At 39.9% G+C, this 17,571-nt stretch overlaps 1 protein-coding gene across 1 annotated transcript in view; it reads right to left on the bottom strand.

The window, feature by feature from the left end:
* Positions 1-17,571, bottom strand: part of CCDC30 (coiled-coil domain containing 30) — a 171,600-nt gene that overhangs the window by 105,321 nt on the left and 48,708 nt on the right. Inside the window, exons 9-10 of the mRNA XM_078145507.1 lie at positions 7,518-7,597; positions 2,907-3,099 (exon numbers count right to left, since the gene is read on the bottom strand). Coding sequence (XP_078001633.1) covers positions 2,907-3,099; positions 7,518-7,597 — 273 coding nt within the window. The remainder of the gene's footprint in view (positions 1-2,906; positions 3,100-7,517; positions 7,598-17,571) is intronic.

The raw sequence follows: 17,571 nt of genomic DNA, 5'->3' as shown, positions 1-17,571 counted from the left end.
GATGAGAATTATGATCAGCCCATACTATTAATTAGCATAGGTATCAGGTAGGAGAACAGGGAATAACTGATCAGTGACCAGATTAATTTATTATGTCCCAGGTGAAACTAATGAAACATTACAAAGGTAACCATACGATAAAGCTAATATTCACCCATGTAATAAGTGACATGCATGTAACTTCATATTATATTCATTAACGCACGTTAATAATTGTATATCTAAGTATGCTTTTATTATTTTCATAATCATGATAATGTGCTTTGCTTTGATATACTGTATATATTATAGCTATATTAATCTATTAATTATGCCTAGTTTTGTTGTTTATTTCTTCATGTTAATTTTTATATATTTTGTAGGTGGACTGATATTACTATTATAGACCTACTAATGTTGCTATTTCTTTAATTTTACTCAATTTTGATATATATATATATGTATATATGATACATGGATATCCACGTACTTCTGTGACATATGGATATGAAATATATCCTGAATGTAATTTGGACCTGTAGTCACTAAAGCAACCTGTTAAGTGATGTTTTGCATTGTGCTGTCTATTGCATGTTTTGATGATGGCACCCTGAGATGATTACCTGAGATGTTGAGTTAATCATCCTTATTCTATTGTATTTTCTGATGCTTTACTGTATAATTCCAAGTTCCAAATTTACTACAGCTATAGGAAGGGATTGTAAATCTTAAATCCTGGTGGAGAATGCAATAGTCAGAGAAAGGCTTGGACTGGCTATCCTGTGGGGGGTGAATACTTTGCTAAGGACCCTGGGAGTTGTCTTTTCATTGTCTCAGAAGAGACAGAACTCTCATGTAGTTGCATTTGGACCACGCAGGGTTATGCCAGCCTGGGAAGTATTTTAACTACTTGGAAGGAAGATAAGAGCATCAAGACAACAACAGATGGAAGATGTTTTCTGGGAGACTGACTCTAGTCCCTGTAGCAGCTGGAGCTTCTTTCTTTCCTTAGCTTGCTGCTCATCATATAAAGAAACCCGGCAGGGAATCCAAGAGCTATGCCTGTCCACTTAGAAAAGCTGCAGGGACCATAGTGTCCTACTGCTGCCTCTACAGAGTCAGCATTGTTTACTGCTAAGTGTTTCTTTGCTCCTTTAAATTTGCCAACTGGTTGCTTATATTCCAATGATGTCTTGCTAGATAAAGATAACTTTACTACATTCTGAATTAATCTTTGCTAGTATAGAAGGTGGATGAGGGGGAAAGTTGATAGGTAACTAGCTATACAGAATTTAATTGGCTGGAAAACATTTTAAAAGATCACCTGGGGGCTCAGAGCTTTTTATGAGTTTTTATTAATAATCTGTATTTCTAAGCTTTCTAATTCTGTAGAGGAAAGAAGCCATAAGAAACTAGTACCTTTGCCCTGGGCTAAAATCTCTTGAGCTAATTTCTTTGCCTTCTTGTTGACTGGAAATAGAGATAGAGACCTCCTAGATCACTTTGAATATGAAGACCTTTGGCCTTCTCTAGTTCTCTGCTCTACCCACGAGTGGGGGGGAAAGGGAATATAGGATACTTAAAGAGAAGGTCACCTCCTGAGACTGACACATCAGGAAGATTCATTTTCAGCCATCCTACCTACTCCCCAGGTCTCTACCTCCCCAAACCATCCCCCCACCCCCACCAAACAGAAGAGGGAAAAGTGCTCCTTGACTAACTTGCCTTTCACAGTGACATTTCCTGAGCAATGCTTTCTTTATTAATAAAATTTCCTTTTGATATATTAAGGCAGTGGGCTTGATGAGAATGGGATCTGGACCCCAAAAAGGAAAAACCCTGTACTTTCCCATAATCCTATCAACTAGCCTTTCATTATCACCTAAGCCCAATCTCCCAATTCTGTTACCTAGTAAATTGAGTATAGAATTGAACTACTTCTTTTGATTATGGGAACAGTGTAATAATTTATATTATGGAGTACAGGTTGAAGCATATTAATTTTTCACGTAATTTTCCATGGCTAATATAGAAATATGTTTTGTATGACTCACATGTATAATGAGCATCATATTGCTTGCCTTCTCAAAGGGTAGGGAAGGGGTACAGGGAGGGAGAAAATTTGGCACTCAAAAAATTTTTAATGAATGTTAAATAAATTACATATATACAGCACATATTGTCTTTTTTCCTTTTCTTCCCTGTGGTTGGGACACCAAAAGTCACCTAGCAGTTAGGAAGATAATGAGCTATGAGTATGATTACAGAATGGTTCTGTCTAGAGTACCCAGGTAGAAGAATACCAAATTGGTTGTGAGTATGCAAGGAAGAAAGAGGACACTTTCATGTTGAAGGCAAGAGGATACTCCAGGGAACCATGATTATAACCAAACATTCAGATAGGAGCCATAGGACAGGATAAGTTAATAGGCTATGGAATCCACCAATTTCTATTGATGGTTTGTTTTATATGCATATTTGATTACCTTATCCCCATATATTCTTTTGATATTTTTTTTCTTGTGAATAAACCTTAAATACACACACACACTTGTGTGGAGTGTATGGCAGTAGGGGGAATAAAAGAAAAGGGGGACAGGCACTAGTGGAAGGGCACCCAGGGATACGGCAAAAGGTAATGAAGAAGCAATTAATGATTAGGTACATTAGATCTCTGAACCCAATGGATCACAAAGGTCCTTGAAGACTTAATATTTTGAGCCCAAGTTTAAAGACTAGCAAGGTTTAGAACACATTAATTAAGAAGCCCTGGGCAAAATTCTCCTGGTTCCTATGAAGAAGCTCATTCCCTAAAAAGCTGAGGTCTTCAGCAGGCATTAAGACTACAGTGATCTTTCAGACAATGGTTATAGGAATACTGGGTCAACTGAAAATAATATGTGCATTTTTCTTCTTTTCTGACATACTTTCCTTTGAAGTTTTTCAATATGATATTCAAAATGTTTTCTCTCTTCCTTGGTTTGATTTTGAGTCTCTCCCAAAAGAAGTTCTAATTCTTCATTCCGTTCCACTAAATGTTCATGTTCCTGCTCAAGCTTCTGGAACTTGTGAAGAAGGTCTGTATGCTTGCACTTTTGATCTTCAATCATCTTTTTACATCTATAACAAAAATGGAGGGATCTAATACAGTTACACCAAGAACAAAGTAGCTTCATATGTAACACAAATGTTTAGTTTTTAATGCGATGATGTTAGTATGTGTTAAAGATAATGAAGGCATCCTCTCCACTTCCTGTAGGGAAATGACAATGAATCATTCTTTAAGTATACCTAAAATCATCCTACAGATTCGTTATTGATTATTACTGATGAATGGCTAGGTAATAGAAGTCTCAGTTGCCTTTTGTGTCCCTAGAGTCTCCAGAACCTTAGAATTTTAAATTCAGAGAGTAGTGGCCCAAGAAAGTCCATAATTGCGCCAAGTATGTGGGTTAGCTTGGAATCCTCCACAAGAGCCTCTGTAGTATTTACATACCAGATAAGAATTTAGGGTGGTCATCAGCTTAAACCATATGGGTAGCAGAAATCCACCATCTCCCCATTTGCCTTGCTTTCTTAGGTAGGTAGCTAATCATTAGCCAGTCATTTCAGATAGCAGGGTAGAATTGAACTGCCTAAAAGTCACAGGAACAAAAGCTAAGTAGCACAACTCAGAGGTAGCTCAAGTTGTACAAAGCTTCATCTATTCTGAGGAAGATAAGCTCAGAGCTATTCTGATGTCAATATTTTTAAATAAAAAAATTTCCATAAAAAATTCATTGCAAAAATTTGTTGCATCTTCTATTGAAAGTACCTCATAGCCTATTAATTAAATATATGGAAACATGGCATTGCTTTTTCCTACAGAATATTTGTGGTCATCTTCAGTAATGACAACATGACACCATATGTCAAAATGAGTCTTTGTCCAAATAGAGAAAGTGCAGATTGCCAAATGCACATCAAGTGACCTTTATTCCTAATCCAAGCTCTGAAACTTTTACATTCTACCAAGTGTTTAGTACATTTGCATAGTGCACTATGTGCACTAATATGTACACTCTTTCCAGTGTCTAGGATACAGCCATCACTCAGTGCATAACAGTGAATGCTAGCACCTAACTTCTATTCAATTCAAGTATCATTTACTGTATGTCTTCAATCTGCTAGTGTTCTTCAAAGTACAACACAACACCTAAATTACTACCAAATTATTTTTGACACTGGAGAAACTATGATCAGGAACAATAACATTGCAGTGAATTCATAACTATTGGTATACATTAGTTATCTGGTTACTGGTCATGTAAAGTATTTTTACCCAATATTAGTCATATAAATAGTAATCAATAAAGACTTGCTACTTATTGGCTTACTTATGGAAACTTTTAAATTCTAATCAATGGATGATTCTAATTAGGATGATATAGCAAGCCTAATATCCATATCTGCATATCCACATCTGTAGAATTTACCTTGTCATACATTTAGGCCATCTATCTGTCTGACAGTAAATTTGATTTCATGAGGGTTGGGGGCATATGTACACTTTACCTAAAAAACAAAATATTAGCATCTCTCTCCTAAAAAACAAAGCTAGAGTAACAGAGGTAGAGCACTAGATACCTAAGTGCTCCCCCAGAAGCCATGTGTACATTCCAGGGACAAAATGAGAAAAAAGGATAAGGGTATAAAGTACAGTGTGTTATGTGGTCAAGCTCAGCAAACAGTGCACTGTGGCAGTATTTTCACTGGATTCATTTGACATCATTAACACTTCTGATTCCTCAATGACTTTTTTGGTGAGGCAGTTGGGGTTAAGTGACTTGCTCAGGTTAAGTGACTTACTTGCACACAGTCAGTAAGTATCAAGTGTCTAAGGCAGGATTTGAACTCAGGTCTTCCTGACTCCAGAGCCAGTGCTTTATCCACTGCACCACCTAGCTGTGCCACCTAGCTGTACCACCTAGCTGCCCCACTTAATGACTTTTTGTTTCTGCTTACTGATACAGAATAAGCTCCTTACCCCCCAAAACTCACAGCTAAGCATTAGTGTAAAGAAAAGAGACTTTTTACAAACCAAGACAGTTTTAATTACCTCAGGACAAATTGGATCTGAAAAGATTACCTAGTTCAAACACAGGTCTTTGCCTTTAAGCAGGATCACCGTAAGCGTCTTGATCCCATGCAGGCTCAGGGACAAGTGAGCTCTTCGGTGACATTGCAGTGTAAAATGCACAGTCATGCCCACTCCTCTGCATTCAGACTTCCCTTTGCACTGGACTGCTTACAAGGCCTTTCTTGCCCAGTATGTGCTTCTCATCACCAGGTTCCTCTTAGTTCTACAAGGAACCTTACAGAATTTTATCTGAGAACAGCATATTCCATCCTCCTCTCTCCTTGTACAGCCACTGTTAACTTGTACTTAATAAAAGCTTGTGATCCAGACTTACTGCCCTTCATTTTTTCCTTCTTCATTAATATTAGCTGGAAATTGCTTATAATGACAGCTCATTTGTTTCACAGAAATTTCTCTCTAAGCCAATTAGTGGCTCCCCTTGTCCTAGCTTTTAATAACAAAGAAGCTTATTTTGACCCTAAAATTGTAAGCTATGGGACTTTTCCAAGAGAGATGCTATACTCATTTTAAAGACTTACAAGTAACAAAGACTTTTCCTTAATAGTCATTCCATTGTTTAACAAACCTAGTCCTCTCTGTGACCAAAATGAAACCAGTCATAGTCACTGGGGAGTCAATATGAGGGGCTCTTTCTGTTTTATTGTTTTTAGTTAAATTTCAGAAGATGGTGACAAATAAGAGAAAATAGATTTAAACTACAGCATGAGAATTTTTTAACCATGAAGAAAATAAAACATTAAAAAGATTACTAAGGAAAGCTGCACATTCTCCTCAGTAGGAAGGTCTTTGAAAATGGAAAATATTCTTATTTAAAGGCTCAGATGCCACCTACTTTGGAAGTAGAGAATTGGACTAGAATGATCTTTTCTAGGGCCATCTAGTCTCAGTATTTTATGAATGAGCTATGATTGATCTTTCAGTGAAATTAATGGGTAAGAGGATGGACCATGGCAGTACAGGACTCCACCTGCCGTCAAAGACAAGACATAATTACAAAGAAAGAAAACCATCTAAATAAGTCTGTAAGTGAGAAGGATTTTGTTATTCTTTTCAGATAATAGGTCCCAGGATCCATGGCCAAAATAGATAATATTTCCCATGAACTATGCGACTGTGCAGTAGAGATATAGGGATGACATAATGTATGCCTGCACTGTGCTAGGTCATGATGATATTGCTAAAGTTAACCTGTGAGGCTATTGTTGGCAATATGCCTTCTTTGTCTATTGCCCAAGTGGGCACAGGCCAGTGAGTGGGGAACCTATTCTGAGATTTGGGTAATGCATAGAGGAATGTATATACCTGCCTTGATCGGCCCCCAAGGCTTGAGAGGAATCTGTGTTTGCCTCAATTGGCCCCCCGTGAGCAGTATGATTAGGGAATGCTGCAGGCGTTGGTGCTCCCACTATCAGCAACCCTCTTGAGAAGATGAGAATAGAATAAAGTAAGCTTATTTAACCCCTCCAAAGCTGCCTTCCTGTCTTCCTGTCTCTGCAGATCAAGAGTGAACCTGTTAGAGGCTGGAGCCTAAAAAACCCCACTGCCTCCTGTGTTGTTACTTGTCCTTACAAAGCCATTATGGTATTCTCTCTTCCTGCGTGGGTCCTCCCTCACTTAACTACAATTCGTTTGCATGGCCTGGCATCACCTCCCTGCCGACATGGTCTTCTTCCAGAACAAAGGACAAACAAGAGCAATGCTACCGCTTTAACAGATAAGGATTAAAGGGGAACGTGGTTCCAGATGGGGTTTCAAACTCTCTCTTCTTCCAATAAGACAGTGTGGAGAGTCAGCAAGTCAAGGCAATGCTTGCTAGCAGACTGAGCCCAGGCCAGCCACGCAGGCTTTTCTCCTCAATGAACCTCAGCGCTGTAAAGGATCGGGGGTACTTGTGCTGCCTATTTTATAGGGATCATTGTAAGGAACGCGTCTGACAAACATGAAGCGTGAAATGAATTTGAGCCAATACTATTTTTCAAATTTTTAAAAACATCCATCTGAGGTGTTTTCAATGATAGGTCTGAACGATGATGCCTGCTCGTGAACGCAGCCCCTGACAAGCGCTGCAGTATGTGTATGATCGAATTGGGGACACATCTGGTCGCTCTGGGTATCATCTATAGTGTTCTTAAATGAGAGGTGGGAAGGCATGGAATTTGCGAGGGTGATTAGAGGTGTTACTCACTCATTTGGTCTAGGCACCGCAGACCCTCTGAGGGAGCAAGAAGAGGGGCCAAAGAGGTTACTCCCCCCCAACCATCCTCTTCCCCAGGAGTCGGTGATGGAGCAAAGGGAAATAAAGACAGCAGGAGTCCCCTCCCTTTGCGTGGCAGCAACATGGGATGGGGAAGAAAAAGCATGGCAGCAGTTTATGTTCATCTCCAATCACAAAGCTCACCTTTCATGGAATGTCTCATCATTGTTTTCATTTCTTTCTGCTTCGCAGTTGTCTTTGGACATTATTTCTTTCTTTTTGTCCTGCCAAATACATTTAAAATGACAAATAAGTTATGGAAGCACAAACTGTCATAAACACCAATCAATCGCCAAGCATCCAGAAAGTGTGTATGTGCAATGTGTAGGACACTCTGTTAGGTGCTAGAATGCAAAGGAAAAAAATGAAACAATCCCGGCCCTCGAGGAGCTTACATTTTATCAGATTACAGTCCATTCATAAATACACAGAATAAATACAAAATGAGGACTCTTTTTAATGTCTCACATCACTCTGTACAAGGACTTCACTTACTCACTCTCTTGACCACAAAGAATCGGGAAATCCTGTCAATAAAAGCTCTCCATGTTCATGTCCTCCCTGGATATTCTATAAAAAAAAAAATCTCATGCTGCATATAAATAATTCTATGTGTATTAAGTACAACTTTAAAGAAATGTATGTGATCATTAGCAAGCACCAGAAATCATTCATATATTATACTTTTCACAGTAGTCCCTCAGAGAGCTTACACCCAATTAATTCTACAATACTTCTAATATTCAAAATATTTTTTTTTGCAATACCTCAATGAATTTCCTTTAGAGAGCTTCACATATTCTTCTTTGTATGCTCAATGGTGAAAAACTTTGTCTTTTGAGGAGGGGTTTTTGGAACTAGCCAAAAGTCATTCATAACTAAATCAGATGAATAATCTGAGTAATACTGATTTTTTAAAAAAATAAACTAATTAAACTCGCTTTTATATGCTGCTAGTAAACAACCTCTGACAGCATCTCCAGCAGAGGAGTTTTAGCAAGTATGAGTGTTTTGAACACAACACTTGTTGGCCTTATAAGTTTTGTTTGTTTAAAAAAAACAACACAAAAGGCAGCAAGCAGGTTAATTACTTTATGGTTGCACCTAATATATACTAATTGACTTTACTAAGTATTGGGCAATTAGATGAAGAAAACATGGATTAAAGGTGAATAGATTTACTCTCTTTAAACCTGGACCAGCCCATGATACCTCACAGCACCTTCTCCCACTAGCAATACTTCCACCCCCTGGTCTCTTCCTTCTATCAGGGAGTTAGTTCCTTCCCAAATCTCCATCTGAGGAAGCACCCATGCCAGATATCATGCTCTCTTCAAACCAGGACTTGTCTACGATGCCTCAGACCACCCCATCAACTCCCTTCTATGTTTAGCACAATCTGTCCAAAACTGAACTTTCCCTCTAAACCAGGGATGAGGAACGTGTGGCCTCAAGGCTGCATGTGGTTCTCTAAATCCTCAAGTATGGCCGTTTGACTGACCTCACCCATGCTCTAAACCCCCTCTTCTTCCTAACGTCCCTCTTCTTATCGAGGGGAACACCATCCTCCCAGACATCCAAGCCTGAAACAGAGGTGTCATCCTCAACTGCCTGCTCTCTCACAGCTCCCCCTACCTACTCCACATCCAATCTGCTGTCAAGGCCTGCTACTTTACCTTCATGACCTCTCTGGCACACACCTCCTCTCCTCTGACACTGCTACTACCCTGGTGCAGGCCCTCCTCACCTCACACCTGGACTACTGCAATGGCTTTCGGGCTCCCCCACCTCCAGCCTATCTTCTACTCAGCCATCAAACAGATCTTTCTAAAGTACAAGTCTGACCATTGCCACTACGTGGCCTTCTCCCCCATTCAATAAACTCCAGGGGCTCTCTAACTCCTCCAGGATCAAATATAAAATCCTATTTGGCTTTTAAAGCCCTTCCTATCTTTCTAGGCTTCTCACACCTCCACCCCACCACCTAAGCTATGACCAATGACCCTGGCCTCCCTGCTGCTCCTTGCACACGGTATTCCATTGCCTATCACCAGCTGTCCCCAGGCCTAGAATGTTCTCCATCCTCAGCTCTGCCTCTTGGCAGCCTGGCTTCCTGAAGGAAGTCTCAACTAAGATCCAATCTTCTACAAGCCTTTCTCAATGCCCCTGAATTCTAGTGCCTTCCCTCTGCTGATTATTTCTAACTTATCTTATTAATAGCTTGTTTGTATACAGTAGTTGGCAAGTTGTCTCATTCTACTATGAGCTCCCTGAGGCCAGGGACTGTCTTTCTTTTTTACTTTATTTGTATTCCCAGGACATTACTTAGTGTATGGCACATAGTCATTGTTGTTCTTCATTCTCAAAGAGGACCAAAGTGACATCACCATGCTAGAATCAAGTTACAGTGTGTCTGACTGTGGCTGATCAGACCAGTATGAGCTCAGAACGCTCTACCACAGGTCAGGCACAAATAGTCCATGTGGACATGTGGGGTAGATTCTCTGAATTTGCACATCTCGCGTTTCTTTTGAGCTACTTCAATTCTGCTTTGCTCACAGAACGCAGCACCTTCTCTGATGAGGGCACACCGATGCTGGGTGGTCCTGTGCTGGTGTCTCCCACGTCACACAATCAATTCCAAAGTTCTTAAGAGAGACCTTGAAAGTGGCCTTATGTCGCTTCTTCTGACCTTGCCCTGCCTGAGTTCTCCGTAAGTCTTTTTGGCAAGTGTATGTTTTGCGTTTGAACAACGTGGCCAGCCCATTGAAGTTGTGCTCTCTGAAATAGAGAGTGCTTGGCAGTGTAGTTCGAGAAAGACCTCAGTGTTTGGTATCTTGTCCTGCTAGGCGATCTCCAGAATCTTCCTAAGACATCCTTGGACAGTACACTACCAAGGTAAGTCTCCATTTACTGTAACTGATGGTTCCACGTGGATGGTGTGGTGCTGGCTGGTGGAAAACCTTTGTTTTCTTGGTGTTGTCAGGCCAAAATCAGCACAAATACCAGAGAACGGATCCATACATTGTCGCATCTCAGCTTCAGAGGCTACATTAAGTGAACAATCATCTACAAACAGAAAATCACGCATCAACACTTCCTCCACTTTGGCCTTGGCTTGTGGCCTTTTCAAGGTGAAGAATTTACCATCAATGCAGTAGCTGACCTTGATGCTGTATTTATCCTCACTGAAGGCATTTGACAACATGACTGAAAACATCATGTTAAAAAGCATGGGAGCAAGTATACAGCCTTGTTTCACTCCACTGGTGATGAGGAAAGCACGACAGCATTGTCCATTACCCAGAACCCAGGCAAGCATGCTGTTATGAAATTGACATGCAACATTGATGAATTTCTCTGGACAACCAAATTTTGACATAATTTTCCGTAAGTCTTCACGACTGACAGTATCAAAGGCCTTGGTCAGATCTATAAAAGTTGTGTACAGATCTCTGTTCTGCTCCTGGCATTTCTCCTGGAGTTGTCAGGCAGCAAACACCCTATCAACTGTTTTGTTGGCCCTTTCTGAAGCCACATTAGCTCTCAGATAGACGACCATCTTCCAGGTGAAGGATCAGCCTATTAAGGAGGACTCTGGCAAGAATCTTGCTAGCAATGACTAAGAAAGAGACTCCCCTGTGATTGTCACAGGACAAATCTATTTCCTTTACCTTTACAGACATCATTGAACTCCTGGGGAATAATGTTCTCTTGCCATGTAACCCGGAAAATTTCAATCGGTTTTTATATGAGCAAAGGACCCCCTACCTACCTTGTAAATCTCAGCTGGAATAGAATAAGCACTAGGTGCTTTGCCTCACAAAAGGAGCTTAATGGCATTCAAAACCTCTTCTTCAATTGGAATTTCAGCTAGAGAGGGATTGACTGGTAAATAGTCAATGGATAAATGCTCTATGTAGTCAGGTAGGTAGCACATTGGATATAGATACGATCCAGAGTTAAGAACACCTGAGTTCAAGTTCAGCCTCAGATACTAGTTGTGTGACTTAAACTCTGCCTTAGTTTTCTCATCTGTAAAATGGGATGATATGTCACCTTCCTCCCACTGTGGTTGTGAGGACAACATGAGTTATTTATAAACCTTAAATACTATATATCTATCTGAAGGACCCAGAAGAGGTCTAACCATATCATTCACTCCCAGCCACTCAATAAACTCCAGAGGTTCCCTATTAGCTGTAAGATCACACATAAACATCTCTGTTTGGTATTTAAAGCTCTAAACAATCCAGGTTCTTCCTGCCTTTCTCCATGCTCTTTGCAGTCTAGCCATACTGGCATATCTGCTATTCCTCACATATAATATTGACTCCAGGAATCCCTGGTTTCCTTTGGGACTGAGGGAGGTCTTTCCTGGTCCGCCCAGCTTCTGGTTCCATCTCCTCCAGAGATGGCTACATGTGTATGTGTTGTCTTCTCCATTAGAATGTAAGCTCCTCAAGGGGAGGGACTAATTCTCTTGTTTTTGCCACCCTAATACTTGACATAGTACCTCACGCTATGGTCAGGGCAGCACTAATTAGAATATAATATTTTTTGCCTTTAAAAAAAACCTTTAGTATGTAATAGTCTTTTGCTGCAAATACTTGTTACATATCATTTGGAATTGATTTCACAAGATTTTGATACACATTTTTTTTCAGGTTTTTTAATTAAATCTCATTTTTTTCAATTATCTGCCTTTTCTCCCTTCTACACAACTGAAAAATAAAGAAAAACAAAGTCCTTATAACAAATATGGATTAACTAGGATATTAAAGGAGGAAGAAAAATGGCTACTGGTTGATAGTTGATAATAAGACTGGACAACTGGGTTCCAAGAGGCAAATTGATTATCTGCAGCAAATCAACCAAAGGAAGGCTCCAGAGCTTTGCAAAGACATGACTCCATTGTCTGGGATTCCTAGAAAGTGTCCTTGATATAGGTGAATCTCTTTGTTTTGGGCCTAATATTTTGTTGTTGTTGTTGTTAATAGTATTTTATTTTTTCCCCATTACATGTCAAGACAATTTTTAGCATTCATTTTTACAAGATTTTGAGTTCCAAATTTTTCTCTTCCTCCCCTCCCCTCTTCCTAAAATGGTAGGAAATTGGATATAGGTTATACATGCACTATTATGTAAAACATGGTTCCATATTAGTCACAGTTGTGAAAGAAGAAACAGATTTCAGCAAAAAAAAAAACCATGAAAAAGAATAAAGTAAATGAAAAAACTATGCTTTGATCTGCATTCAGAGTCCATCAGTTCTTTATCTGGATGTGGACAGCACTTTACTTTGTGAGTCCTTATTATCTGTCTTGGATCATTGTGTTGCTGAAGACAGCTGAGTCATTTATAGTTGATCATCACACAGTGCTGCTGATACTATGTACAATGTTTTTCTTGTTCTGCTCATTTCACTTTGCATCAATTCATACAAGTCATTCCAGGTTTTTAGGAAATCTGCCTGTTTATCGTTCCTTATCGTACAACAGCATTCCATTCCATTCATATATCTCAACTTGTTCAGCCATTCCCCAATTGATGGGCATCCCCTCAATTTCCAATATTTTGCCATGATGAAAAGGGCTGCTATCAATATTTTTGCACATGTGGGAACTTTTCCCTTTTTTATGATCTCTTTGGGATACAGACCTATTGCTGGATCAAATGGTACGCACAGTTTGGTTGCCCTTTGGGCATAGTTCCCAATTGCTCTCCAAAATGGTTGGATCAGTTCACAACGCCACCAACAATGCATTAGTGTCCCAAATTTCCCATATTCTCTCCATCACTTATCATTTTTCTTTTTTTGTCTTATTAGCCAATCTGATAGGTGTGAGGTGGTACCTTAGAGTTGTTTTAATTTGCATTTCTCTAATCAAAAGTGATTTAGAGCATTTCTTTATATGCCTATACATAGCTTTGATTTCTTCATCTGAAAACTGCCTGTTCATATCCTTTGACCATTTATTAATTGGGGAGTGGCTTGTATTCTCAGAAATTTGACTCAGTTCTCTACATATTTTAGAAATGGGGCCTTTATCAGAGACACCTGCTGTAAAGATTATTTCCCAGCTTTCTGCTTTCCTTCTAATCTTGGTTGGATTAGTTTTGTTTGTGCAAAAGCTTTTTAATTTAATATAGTCAAAATTATCCATTTTACATTTCATAACGCTCTCTATTTATTGGTTGGTCATGAATCTGTATCTCACTTAGCTCCTCCTTGAAGAATTCATACGCTATACTACTTAGTGCATGTGTTTTAGTATTGATATTACTTCATTGTCTATGGTGTACCTTTCAGCAAGATGCAGTTTTCTTCTTCAACTCTTTTTAATTAGGTCTATTTTTGCTTTTGCTTTGTCTGAGATCAGGATTGCTACCCTTGCTTTTTTTTTTTTAAACTTCAGCTGAAGCATAATAGATTCTGCTCCAGCCCCTTACCTTCAATCTATGTGTCTCTCTGCCTCAAGTGTTTTTCTTGTAAACAACATATTGTAGGATTCTGGTTTTTGATCCACTCTGCCATCTGTTTCCTTTTTATGGGAGAATTCACCCATTCACATTCACAGTTATAATTACTAATTGTGTATTTCCCTTCATCCTATTTTCCCCCCGTTCGTCCTTTCTTTCACCCTTTCCCTCTTCACCAGTGTTTTCCTTCTGATGCCTCCCCCAATCTGCCCTCCCTTCTGTTAGTTTCACCCCCCCCTTTATTAATCTCCTTGCCTCTTACCAGGTAAGATAGATTTCCATATTCAGCTGATTATATATACTATTCCCTCTTTGAGCCAATACTGAAGAAAGTAAGTTTCAAGCAATAACTATTGCCCACCCTCCCACCTTTCTCTCTACTGTAATAGGTTTTTCACACCTCTTCATGTGAAATAATTTACCCTATTCTACTTCTCCCTTCCCTCTGCACCCAATGTACTGGGTGAGACTCTTTCTCAGCATTTAATCATTTTTATGTCATTCCCTCAAATTTATCTTGCACCCATACCCTTTGTCTATGTATATTCTTTCTAGCTGTACTATCAGAGGTACAATTTTTGTTGTTGTTTTTGCTTTTTGGTGAGGCAGTTGGGGTTAAGAGACTTGCCCAAGGTCACACAGCTAGTAAGTGTCAAGTGTTTGGTCTGAGGCCAGATTTGAACTCAGGTCCTCCTGACTCCAAGGCTGGTGCTCTATCCATTGCACCACCTAGCTGCCCCTCAGTGGTACAATTTCTAAGAATTACAAGTATCATCTTGCCATGTAGGGATGTAAACACTTCAGCTTCATTGAATCCCTTATGTTTTCTTTTCCCTTTTTAGGCTTCTCTTGGGTCTTGATATTGGAGATCTAATTTTTTGTTCAATTCTGGTCTTCTCCTTATGAAAACTTGAAATTCTTCTATTTCACTGAATGACCATTTTCCCCCTTGAAGTATTTTGCTTAATTTCTCTGGGTAGATGATTCTTGGCTGTAGTCCTAGCTCCTTTGCTTTCCAGAATATCATGTTCCATGATCTCCAATCCTTTAACATTGTAGCTGCTAAGTTCTGTGTAATCCTGATTGTGGCTCTTTTATATCTGAATTGTTTCATTCTGGCCACTTGCAGTATTTTTTCCTTGACCTGATAGTTTTGAAATTTGGCTATAATGTTCCTTGGAATTTTCATTTTGGGATCTCTTTCCTGAGGTGATCGGTGGATTTTTTCATGAGTGTTTTGCCTTCTGTTCCAGGATTTCAGGGCAGTTTTCCTTGGTAATTTCTTGAAAGATGCTGACCAGGTTCTCCTTTTGATTATGACTTTCAGATAGCCCAGTGATTCTGATACTGTCTCTTCTGGAACTAGTTTCCAGTTCAGTTGTTCTTCCAATGAGGTATTTTATATTTTCTTCTATTTTTTTCATTCTTCTGAATCTGTGTGATTGCTTCTTGATGTCTCGTAGAGTCATTAGTTTCCATTTGCTCCTTTTAAGGAGCTGTTTTCCTCAGCTTTTGTACTTTCTTTTCCATTTCGCCAATTCTACTTTTTAAGCAGTTGTTTTCTTTTTCCAAGCTGTTGACTCTTTTTTCATAATACTCTTGCATCACTCTCATCTCTTTTCCCAATTTTTCTCCTACCTCTCCTATGATTTTTAAGTGCCTTTTTGAGCTCTTCCGTGAGTTCTCTTTGGGCTTGAGACCACTTTCCATTTTCCTTTGGGGTTTTGCCCACAGGTCTTTTGCCATCATTGTCCTCTTCTGAGTTTGTGTGCCTTGATCTTTCCTGTCATTATAACACCTTTCTATGGTCAGATTCTTTTTTTGGCCTTTTTCCTTTCTTTTAGATCTGAGCTCTGCTCCTGCGGTAGAAGGGGCACTGTCTCAGGCTTCTTGTGCCAGGGGCTGCAGCCCCGGCTGTTTAACTGGTGCTGCACTGCTGTTGCCCTGAGGCCCACGGGGGAACCTTGTGTCTGGTGGTGTGCTGAGGGAGGGGGGTGGGGGGTGGCCGATGCTGCTGGAAGCCATAAGGGTCTGGCAGCTTACCTGAGGTGAGCCTGGTGTCTGGTGTGTGCTGGTGTGTGCTAAAGCCAGTGGGGGTGTTTCTATGCTTCTCCAGGACTACACTGATGCAAGTGGTGGTCTGGCCTCTGGAAGCTGCCTGTTTTCCAGGGCTATGCTGAAGCACTTGGTGGTTCTTGGAGCTGGAGTCTGCCCATTCCCCTGCCTATGCTGAGGCACACGGGAGGACCTGGTGTTTGCCTGCTCCACTGCACTGGGGCTCAGGATCTTCCAGTGGTTTGCTGAGGTGGGATTTGCTGCTGGCTTGCTGGGACATTTCCCGTAATGGACTTCATTCCCCTTTTACCCGAGTGAGACAGACCTTTCCAGCCAAACTTCAAAGTTTCTTGAGCTAAAAGATTGTTTCACCCCCTCTTTTTGCTGGTTCTGCTGACCCAGGATTTATTTTGGGGAGCTATTTTATGGTTGTTTGGAAGTAAATATGGAAGAGTTATGGTGATTTACTGCTTATTCCACTGTCTTGGCTCCTGGAAGAACCCTCCAGCAAAGAGAAAGCTAGGCAAGGAATATGTCGTGTCTGCTAAATGGAGGCAGCTGGATAGCGTAGTGGATAGAGTGTGTAGCTTAGAGTTAGGAAGACTGGAGTCTAAATCCAGCTGTGTGACCTGGGGCAAGTCACTTGACCTCTGCTTGCCTCAGTTTTCTCTGTTGCAAATGGAGATAATTTTAGCATCTACCTCCCAGGATAATTGTGAGGATCAAATGAGATACTATTTTAAAGTCCTCAGCATAGTACCTGGCACAAAATAGGTGCTTAATAAATGTTTATTGACTGATTAATTAGTATTTCCATAAATATTCTCTAATTTCCACTCCAGCTAATTTTATGAGTGTTTGAATACTTGGAAATTCAATTCAACAAACATTTATTAACTGTCTACTATGCAAAAGGCACTATGCTAGGCACAATAGCCTCTCTCCTACATACATTTATGCATGTGTATATATAGTGCCTTAAGGTTTGCAAGGGGATTTATAAATATTTCACTTTGTCTTCACAAGTCTGGGAGATGGATTGCTATTATTATTTTACAGATGAAGAAACTAAGGCAGATCAAGTGATTTACCCAGGATTACATAGCTAGTAAGTGTTTAAGGATGGACTTGAATTCAGTCTTCCTGAGTCCGGGTCCAGCACTTTCTCCACTACACCACCTGGCTGTATCTTGGGTGTTAGTGTACCTGTGCTTGTCTCTGTGTCTCATCAATTTATTTATATCTCATGTCTATATTTGTAATTGATCTATATATTTTATAATTTATTTGTATATGAATAATCTGTCAGTGCATGTGTTAGTATGTTCATGGTACATGTGTATATCTGCAGTGGAGTAGAAGGAGATAAACTTTTCCTTATGGATAGTTTCTAGACTGATTCTCCCAATTCTTTCCCTGCATAGAAAGGGACTTCAGGAAATCTAGATCCAGGTCTCCTTAAGGTTACATATTCCTAGAAACACTACCTCTCCTGCGCACAGCAGCTTAGATTCGGCTAAGCTTAAGGAAAATCTTCCTCAGGTAAGCTAAGTGATTCAGGAGAGCTCTTAAGATCAAAGCTATCAATAAACTGGACTGAGGACTGGTACCAGAGAGACTGTTACCTTTACCCTGCCATATCTTCAGCTGCTACCATCTG

Source organism: Phascolarctos cinereus, unplaced genomic scaffold (assembly GCF_003287225.1).
Source record: "Phascolarctos cinereus isolate Bilbo 61053 unplaced genomic scaffold, phaCin_HiC Scaffold_726;HRSCAF=1367, whole genome shotgun sequence".
NCBI lineage: Eukaryota > Metazoa > Chordata > Mammalia > Diprotodontia > Phascolarctidae > Phascolarctos > Phascolarctos cinereus.
The sequence above is the reverse complement of the archived record's forward strand: the minus strand, read 5'-3'. Positions and strand labels throughout refer to the sequence as shown.